At 47.2% G+C, this 10,266-nt stretch overlaps 1 protein-coding gene across 1 annotated transcript; it reads right to left on the bottom strand.

The window, feature by feature from the left end:
• Nucleotides 1-1,851: 1,851 nt before the first annotated feature.
• LOC103771432 (chymotrypsin-like elastase family member 2A) lies at nt 1,852-6,261 on the bottom strand. The gene is made up of 8 exons (XM_008938730.1): nt 6,219-6,261; nt 5,598-5,686; nt 4,930-5,027; nt 4,389-4,517; nt 3,550-3,686; nt 2,609-2,754; nt 2,298-2,492; nt 1,852-1,869 (listed from the first exon to the last, which is right to left on the bottom strand). Exons 1-8 carry the CDS (start codon nt 6,259-6,261, stop codon nt 1,852-1,854), a joined length of 855 nt encoding a protein of 284 aa, XP_008936978.1.
• Nucleotides 6,262-10,266: the final 4,005 nt, after the last annotated feature.

Genomic DNA, 10,266 nt, shown 5'->3' with positions numbered 1-10,266 from the left:
ACTCATTTTATTGTATTTTGTTGCACCTGACATTTTAATTTAAAAAAAAAAGAGGCTGTTTCCATCACACCCTCAGAACTGCAAAAACACATGAATGGAATCATAAATTTTTTTTCTATGAGTATTAAGACTGATGAAATCATTTGCTGTGGGTTTTATTCTCTGTGGTACTTCTCTCCAAGCCTTAAGGAGGCCCATGAAAAGATGGATTGCTCATCCCACGGATCACAAACTGCAACTGTTGAATTCTTTTTACCAAACTTCTAGAATTTGTTCTGAATAAGAATTTCAACCTGGTGAATGATTTGTGTCGAGGAGTTCAAACGAGCTCAGACGTTTCCACAACATTGTCTAAGTATTTCAAAAGGAAAATTAATCCAATTTCAAAAGGAAAATTAATCCAATTTCAAAAGGAAAATTAATCCAATTTCAGTTTTGTTTTCATTTTTATAGAAGCATTTTTACTGTTTGAGCTTCATTATTTCCTTTCCTGACCTCCTCTTTCACACTGCACGTAACTGATATTCGTATATTAGCAAAGTAGCCTCTGATCATTTTCATTTTCAGAACTATTAATAATTTGCAATCTTAGGTTAATGATACTCAAAAAAAACCAACCCCGGGTGTTATACTGATGTTGGTGACTCCTGAATAACTGGGCAACCCTTATTTCCACTGGTACAGAAAAATCCAGGGGACTGGGTTGCTCATCAGCCCGTTCAGTCCTTTTTTTTTATTTCCCTTTTTCCTTCTCCTCTGCATCCTAGAGGTGAATGAAGTTACATTTTTAGTACAATAAATAAAACCCTAATAAAACCTGCTGTTTCTCAGCAGAGGCTGGTATTAGGCTAGGCTCTTTGCAGCAGAATGTTAATCAGTGGTTGTGAAGTAGAAGAAAAGTAATAAAAGTGCAGTCCCCAAAGATGATAATCAGCCAGATTTTCTCTCATTTCTTTGAGGAAGCCTAAATTATATTAAATAAATAGATTTCTTTTCATTCCAAAGGTAACAACCACAAAATGCCTGACTGAAAGGAACGACAAGCCTAGGAGAATTTTTCAGAACCCAGATGCATTTTTGCTCTTCGAATGAGCTTCCAATATTTTCCTTACCCTGCTCCTTACCTTTGAGTCACTTGTCCTCTGGTTTTAATCAGTCATTTTTCACTTGAAAAGTAGTCAGAGGTCTTCACCTGGCATCTGAATGATGAGCAACGGGGCCATGAAGAGGACAGGAGATAAATCTGCAGAGATGCTGCTGGATTTTACCCTTCCCCGTGCTACGTCCCAAGATCCCAGCATCTCCAAAACCTCTGTGGCAGCATTTTGCAGCACTCACCTGCACGGACCCCCTGGCATGGGAGCTGCCTTCCTGCTGGGCATTGCCACGACTTGCTGAGTCCTGCTTGCAGATTTGGGGTCCCAACAGCCCCTGCCTCCTCCCTTCAGCCTGGCCACAGCCTCTCTTCCTCATCCCCTACCCCCAGAGCTCTTCCTCTGCCTCTCAGACTCTTCCTACTGCCCAGGCTCTTCACGGCAGGCTCACGTCTTCCCCCAGCTGAGGGGAGCCAGCTCCAGCCTGAGGCAGGAGAAGGGCTGTAAAAGGTCTCCAGCATTCCCACTAAATCACTAAACCCAGGCTCTGCTCCTGACAATGCACCCGAAGAAGTGAGAGGGACACGTGGGGTTCTTTCATCTTGCAAAAGAATCGTGTTTATTGCAGCATGGGCAGGTAAAATACTCGTGGGGTTAAAAGCAGCATTTCCCAGCTCTCTGTGATCAAAGGGGTGGTGATTATGACCTTGTTCAAACTGTTTTCCTCCTTGGCATCTGGCATCCCGTTCCCTTTGGATTAGTTGGTGGCCATAACCTATAAAAATGTAAAACAAGTGAAAAAATCAGCTCATGAGACCCAGGAACAAAGGAAAAATCAGCTCATGAGACCCAGGGATTTCTGGCTAGTATCTATTGCATCCAGGATGCAGGATGTAAATAACTGAAATAATATTTTTTGCTTCTCAGCCACTTTTTAGATTAAAATTTGTATTAAATTAATAAAAACTTGATGTTCCAGGCTGGAGCAGCACACGCTGCCTTCGAGGGTGCAAAACCAACAGTCAGTGCTATTGGGGAACACAAATTTGAGTCATCCCTCCCAAACCACACCAATAAAATCTAACTCTAGCTCTAGCACAAAGAGAGAACACATCCCTAAACACCAAGACTTCTTTAAAAGGAGCAAGAATTTGGTGAACTACTTCAGCAAAGGGTACTCCTGTGTTCTCCAAGAAGCTCTACAAAGGGACTTGTTTTCCCCATCAGGAAGAGCCAGAGCCTCACCTGCTGGATCCAGCTGTCGAAGGCAGAGACCCGAGTGAAGACAGAAGGTTTGTGGTAGTAGTTGCAGCCCAGGGAAGAGCCGAAGCTGACGATGCCATGCACCTCCCAGCGGCCACCAGCCCCTTGGCAGTTCAGAGGGCCACCAGAGTCCCCCTTGGGAGAAGAAGTTAAGGGCAGTCAGTGGGAGGAGCTCCTCCTTGGGTTGTTTTTTTTGATTTAAGCTTTCTTTCCCGTTTTTGAGCCCGGGGAGTGGTGTGGTCTGGACTCACGTTGCAGCTGGAGATGACTCCATCCCCACCAGCACAGATCATGGTGGGTTTCACAATGCTTCCCCACCAGCTGGGCTGGGAGCAAGTGGCATAATCCACCACCAGCAGCCGGCCTTGCTGCAGGTCATCTGGGAGAGGTCCATTTGCTGGGGGGGAACAGAAACAGAGGAGACGTGGCACCAGCTGGCACTGAAGAGAGGACAAAACAGTGTTAAATTGCCTTGCTAAGCTGCTCCCAGGATCTCTCCAGGTAAGAAAATCCCTAGGGGTTGGATTACAGTTGTAATCCATTCCTTAGCTCCCTTAGTTTATATAGATATATATTAAAAAAAAAAGGCCTTAAGTGACTAATAATTTGTGTTCCACTTCAAAATATCTCCTTGTTAGAGAAATAAAGGGCTGTTCTTTGCTCAGGAGTTTGCAGTTTATTTTATTTTTACTTTAATTTATTAACACTTTATTTTGCTTTTACTTTATTTTATTAATACTTTATTGCTTTATTTTATTATTACTTTATTCCTTTATTTTATTATTACTTTATTGCTTTATTATTACTTTTAACTACTTTATTTTAGCTTTTAATTTAATTATCAGTCTCGAATTGCCTCCAGAGCCAAGCTGATGCTTCTGCTGAAGCCTCTGAGATTTTTTTTCACTTTCCACCTATTCCCTTAAGTCTCTTTTGAGCTCTTCAGGGGGATGATGCTACAACACTGGTGCTACACCAGCTTATAACAGCTCAGTAAAGGTCCCTCTAGTGCATTTTTAGCCTCATTCCAAGCCAAATAAACCTGATAAGCAGGGAAAAATCCCAGTAGGAGTGAAGTGGGGGGCTGATAAACCACCTCACTGCATTCCAGGGGGTCCTGGGCACCCCCAGCAGCCTTTTCCCAGGGGAAGGCAGCACGGGGGGGATGCAGCTCCAGTTTGGAGGTACTCACTCTGCAGCCTGCCCCAGCCCGTGACGTAGCAGGAAGTGTTGGCAGGCAGGATGCTCTGGGCAGGGGGCAGGCAGCCTGGCTGGATGTGGTCGCTCAGGGGGACGTGCTCAGGGAGTTTGATCATGGCAATGTCATTCCTGCAGCCAGGAGAAGGCGTTGGAGGAGAAAACAAGGAGAAAAAGGGGTTTGCAGATAGAGCCAGGCACTAGTGTGAGCCCTCGGCAGTTCCGTGGCACGTGGACTGCTCCAAAGAGCTGCCAGGGAGCAAGGAGGGCACTGCGTGGGCACTAAACATCCCTCCACCCTCAAAGCAGTGGGGAATCCATGGACTGGAAGGTTAATCCTTGCAGAGCTGTTGGCAGCTTTCTGGGAATTGCCTTTTATGAGTTCTCCTCACCAAAACCAAGGAGCTGGAAGGTGAGGGGATTTCTTTGTTAATGCCCTCAGCCTGCAGCAGGACACAGGAGCAACAAAACAACACCCTGAGCAGCAACACTCTGTATTTATGCTGTTCTCAGGAGGCTTCAATGGGTGTTGTACCCACTAAATCATTCCATCCACTGCATAAAACAAGAGAACAGCTTCCCACCCAAGCATCAACATGCAAACACCACTGCTCAACAAGCAATCCATATTGAGAGGTCTTTATCTGGGCTTGGGGTGGAAAGGCACAAACTGGGGACTCAACTCTCATCTACGAGGAAACATTTAGGAGTACACCCCCAGAAAGCTGTAACAGGAGGCTCTAAACACTTACCAGAGCTCAGGGAGGCTGGGTTCAGGCAGTTTGCTTTTTGCCCTGCATCTAATAATTAAAAAAATGCTTCCCACCCACTTACCCATTTGCAATATTCTCTGGATCCCAGTTCTCGTTGACAATGATTTTTTCTGGAGAGAGTGCAAGTGATCCTTCTTCCACAGCTGCCAGGTTGTATTTTCCAAGCAAAACTTGATATTTCTTAGAAGAACTGGGCAAGAAAAGGACTAAAACTCAGCCCCATAATAGGAGGAGCTTCCTGAACATGATGGGTGTATTCAAAATATCTGAGTTTATTTCTTCAGGGAGTGGATTAATCAGTTAATCTGTGGATCTCACAGCCACATCTATTATAGAAATAGGCAACACAGTGAATTTTAATAGCAACCTGAAGATATAATGATGCTTTTAGTTACTAACAGAAAACAGAGTATATAATTTAAGTCATTGTATGAGGGGGTTTTTTTCCCCCTCTACTTTTATTTTAAGAAAATTAAAAGCTGTCATTCTTCCCCTGACCTAATCAAAGGATAAGATGTGAAACTCAGAGCTCTTAACTGTGGAAGGGACCTGGTTTTGCTCACCCACCTCTGGTGTGGCACAGCCCCAACCCCCTGATTTACCTGATGCAGTGTGCAGCTGTCAGCACCCAGTTGGTTGCAATGAGGGATCCTCCACAGGTATGATGCCATTTGCCATTTGAGCTGTATTGAAGGGAGGCCTAGGAGCAACATATCAAACAAAGCTCAGCTTTTTGCTTACTGATTTTTTTCCCTGATGATATTTCTTCCTGCACCCAGAACACAGAACACAGCTTTGGCTGCTGGAAGATGGTGGGAGGCTTTTAATCTGCAAGATTCTAACTCCTGGCCCCAGAAAAGGTTTCCTTTTTTCTTTAGCATCCAAAAACTTGATTTTTTTTCATGTTTCTACCAAAGCTCTCACTAAGTCTGGCCCAAGCAGAGCATTTCATTAGTTGCAGAAGTGGATATTTTAACTCTTCATGCAACTGTGCTCCAGTGGGCATTGAGTGCTCCACTGACTTTCACAGTCACCCTGCTTAAACATGGGGTATAAACAGGTAAACAAAAGCCTGTGTCACCAGCAAGAGGTGCCACCTTTGGAGCTTTCTTGAAAAGACTGAAAATTTGGGCTCTGATCAGAATACCCAAAACCTCAGGAGTGACAGGCCAGATGTATTGAGTGCAATCCAAGACCTGGTTTTGTCCAGCCGTGTTGTGGAGGGGTTGCACAGCCCTAATTCTCCCAGAGAAAGCCCAAAACCACCAACCTGCCAGGGCCAGCTGAAGGGTCTTGCATTTTCCCCTCCAACAACCCTCGACACAGTGGGTGGGAAGGCAGGAACCCCGCAGTCGAGGGCTGGAAGACAAAACAGGGTGTGTTTTAAAAGGAAAAGGTTGGAAAAAATTGAGGTTTGGGTTGGTTTGGGTTTGGTTTTTTTTAATACAGACCATGTTTGTACAAAACATTGCACATATACAAACCCAGGCTGTGATTTAATGTGCTGCAAGTGAAGCCACCAATGTTCTATAAAGCCTGTTGGAATGGTTTCAGTTTTCTGCCAGGGAACCAAGTTGGCTCAACTAAATTGAGAGGCAGCTCTTAGCCAGTGCAAGGATTTGATGTGGATTCCCTGTCTTTCAGTGTATTCAGGCTAAATAACACATTTGTTAAAGGCTGGCAGCAGTAATGCTGATCAAACCCCTGTAATAAGAACAGAGCAGCCCACCCAGCACCTCGTTACTGCTTTGAGAGAACTTCTAAATGAACTCCATCATCTCTCTTTCTGCTTCCTTGCAGAATATCTGATTTCCCTAAAAGAAAAGGAGAGTTGCTGTTGGATTTTAATTCATTTTTCCCTTTAAATCTGATGGAAAAATTGGATACCTACCTGCAGCTGCCAGAGGCAGCAGAGCAAAGAGGACTTGGAGCATGCTGCTGGTGAGTTGGATGTGGCAGGCTCTGCTCTGCAAGGTGTTTTATGGGTTATCCTTTATCTCTGGGACACGTGACTTAAACTTCACAGTGTTGTTCAGATCCCAATGGAAAAACTTGTGTCACTGTGGAATAATTTTTTTATATGCACAAGTGCCTCAGAAAACCCAGTTTAGACAGACCTTGAACCCAGGCTGTATAAAGAACCTGGGTAAAAAAATATTCCAGCTGAGTTGCAGATTATCTCCAGCAGCTGTTTGCTTTCCCATCGCCTTCAAAGTTCATCACAAAGGTGTTTTCAGAGGGAAAATGTTAAAAGAATTATTCTAACACTTGGTGCTGTGGCAGCAGTAAGTGCCTGGTACCTTCAGACAGGTCTGCAGGGTTGGGTTAGACCATCTCTGGAGAACCTCTTCCCATCTTAATCATTGTCTGATTCATTGATTGCTTGAAATTTTGGGTTTGCTCTGGTTTGGTTTGTGACTGAATGGCAACCACCACTTTGTGCTCACTAAAAACCTGTGTCTTCTTCCCTAGATCAAGCTGAGTGTTTTATCATGCCAAACCTCCTCAGTAAAACAAACTGAAGAACAAACATTTCAACTGCAGAGCTGCTGCCATGGAATAAAGTCTCTTAATTCCTTACTGAACATTTGAGATCAATGACTTGGTATCAACACTTCCCCTTCTATCTCTCTCTTCCTTTTTTTCTTCTACTATGGGAATTTTCCATCCTCTTGTCACGTTTCCATCCACCTACACTTCACCTGTACAACTATAACTGGTTATTTAAAACCCATCTCTGTCCCATGAGCCAGGGCAGGCATAGGGAGAAAACTGAGAATGGAAACAAAGACCAGAAAAATTTGGGGATGGATCAAAATGCAAAATTCAAAACCTAGGATGGGCCAGATGAATGAAATGAAACACAAGAGCTGGGTTTGGTCAGCAGTGTCATGTGAGGGTTGCAGAGCCCTGATTCTTCCAAAGAAAGCACAAAAGAAGGAGCCTGCCAGGGCCACCTCTAGGGTCTTGTGTCTTCCAGGTGCACGTGTGGTCCTGGGCATGGCCTGACCCTGAGCAATGAGCAGGAGTTGGAAATTGCTGCAGTTTGGGGCTTGTCCAGCCAGATACTCACCTCTTCCAGCCTCTGGCATAAATGCCCTAAAAATGGATGTTTTGCCCCAAAGGTCCTGCTCCATCACCCAGAATTTCCCACTTCTCACAGGCCAAGCTGCTGGGGAGGCTGGAGACAAGCACAGCTTGCCAGCCCATGGTCCCCCCAGACCCCCTCAGCCCTGGGCAGAGGGAACAGCCACTTGAGGAATGGGGGAGAAAAATGGTTTGCACCACCTCATAGGGCTCTTTTCTTCAACTCTGATAACTTTAATAACTAGTTAAATGAAGCTACTCCCTTAAATAAAGCATCATCTAAGCACATGGAGTTGGGGGAAGAGCAGGAGAGGTGCCCAGGTCCAGATGACTTCCAGCAGATCCATTTCACTGCTATCTGGGGAGAAAAAGCAAGATGCAGGGTTAGTCCCACAGCAGACCCAGGAGAGGGCCCTGGGCAAGAATCAACCATGATGGGATGCTCTGAAGTTCTGGAGAGATTTCAGCCCACCAGAGGAACCCAAGGATAAAGGGGACATACCCAAAGGAAGCAAGAAGATCTTCTGTGTTTCACCATTGGGCAACCAGCTTTCTAAAGCCTGTGAAGGAAATCCCAGAGGCTGCACACAACAAATAAAGCCACCCACCACTAGCATCTGCTGACACTTCAGACCCCTCCAGACCTCTTGGCCTTCAAGGGCCTCACTTCCCTGGCAAGTTCAGCAGAGAGCTTCTATGGAGCACAAGCTTTTCTGCCAACCTTTACACAATAAAAGAGCATCCACCTTTGAACAGGCAAAGCTTCCCCACCAAACCAGGCCAAGGAAATCTCCCAGCACAGCACAGCTCCATCCCTTCCAGGTGGAGACAGAGAGAACTTGTCCTGACCAAGCACCTGCTTTCTACACCCCCCACCTTCAGACAAAGCCCCAGAGGCAGGTCAGAAGCAAGCACCTCTCCTCCCATGCCACCCAGCCAGGACCTAGGCAGGAGTGACTTCCACTCTTCATGTCACAGGCAAACCCAGAGGTTATCCCTGCCCCTGCTGCCCACTGAAGAACCACATCTGGAGCTGCTCTCCTGAGCCCTGGGGGATTTTTCTCCATCCCTTGGCCCAGCTCAGGCTTTGCCTTGTGACCAAGGCATCTGCAGCCCTTGGGCACCTCCTGGAGCAGCTGCTCCCTTGTTGCCCCACCCCCTGGAGTGCCCAGGCTGTGCCCTGGACAGACAAAGCACAACCCATTGGACACATGACTGATGGCAGCAACTACAGCCCATCATTTGCCCTCTCCAGAGAGACCTCCCTGGAGAACCAAGAGCCACAGGCACAAAGCCAAGGCCAGGGGAGGAGAACAGCCCAGGAGCTGCCCAAAGAGTGCCCACCACCCTTGCCCTGGCAGCCACTGTGGAGCTGCTTCACCCAAGGCTGCTCCAGAGCCATGCTGCTGGTGGTGGTGGCCACAGCCAGCACCTCCTCCTGGCTCCATGGCTGGTGGGTCTCTCCAGGGCTGCTCCTGGGGCACACGGGTCCCTCCTGAGCCTTCTTGCCCCTCTGGAATCCGTGTCCAGGCCTGGTGACCATGGACTGGGCATCACTGCCCCTCACCTCACCTCTCACCCAGGAGCTGTGGGCAATGCTGGGGGCAGAGCCCAGCTGAGTCCTGAGGAGCAGCAGGGCAGGGACAGCTGCCCATGGGCTGAGCCACCACCAGCTCTGAAGGCAGCAGTTCCACCAGCTCTGAAGGCACCAGCTCCACCAGCTCTGAAGGCACCAGCTCCACCAGCTCTCCTTCCCCCTCAGCATCCCCCTGGACACACCCTGCACCCCCTGTTGTTTTACCATTTTGGGGTGGATGCTGGATGAGCCTTTTGCAGTGTCCTTGCTGATCTCATCTGTCTTCTTTTTGGGGCATCCTGAAGCTGTGTTTCTTGGGGGTACCCAGAGCCCTTGGTGTGGTTTTCAGAGTTCTCTGGACTCCCCCCCATGTACCTTCAGGGCCATCCTGGTTCACCACCATGTGCTGTTTAGGACAGCCCAGACCACTCGTGGTCCTTCTAGTGCACCCACAACCCCCACGTGTGTCTTTCTGCACACCCCAAAGCACTCTGGAAGCAACCTAGAATTATAGACTCAGAATAGTTTGGGTTGAAAGGGACCTTTCAAGGTCATCTAGTCCAACTGCCATGCAGTGAGCAGGGACATCTGCAACTGGAACCTCTGTTTCCTCCCTTGGGAGAAGAGAGTGGCTCTCTTCCCATTGACCCACCTTCCCTTGACCCATCAGCCATGCTCTCAGAGCCCCTTTTCCCCCCATCTTCCTTCTCTGCATGTTCTCATCCATGCTCAGATGCCCCCATTCCCCTCTGCAGGCCTTGCACCAAGGGAATGGAGAAAAGTGGGCACAGAGTGGGTGGAAAGGAACTTCCCAGAGTTTTATTTACAAAGTTTGTAGGTTTGGACCAGGCAAGGAATTAGGGCTCACCCCACCCCTCTTCCTTTTCACTGAGTATATCTACAAATTCCAGTCTCTGGGTGGATCTGGGATCAGACACATTGATAATTGTATACATTGGAAAAAAAACATTGAATAATTGAAATATATCACAGAAATCCCCAGGTCAGTCAGCTTGGCAAGTCTCCCCCCTGCAGTCCTTGTCCCACGTGGCAAGGGGAGCCCAAAAGCTTCCAGTCCAGCTAATATTTCACAACCATCTGTCCCCATTTAGAAGTTCTCAGAGCTGATGCTCTGACTCTCCTCCTGCAGCTGAGAGGCCTTGGTGGTGTCTCCAGGAGATGCCACATTCAAGTACCCTATCTCAGAAGGCTGAGAAGGGGACAGGCAAAAGGATGAGTCTTGGCTTTCAGCTTCTCCTTCAAGCTTCACATCTTG

This window comes from Merops nubicus, unplaced genomic scaffold, assembly GCF_000691845.1.
Source record: "Merops nubicus isolate BGI_N331 unplaced genomic scaffold, ASM69184v1 scaffold9884, whole genome shotgun sequence".
NCBI lineage: Eukaryota > Metazoa > Chordata > Aves > Coraciiformes > Meropidae > Merops > Merops nubicus.
This window is presented reverse-complemented; position numbering and strand designations above follow the sequence as displayed.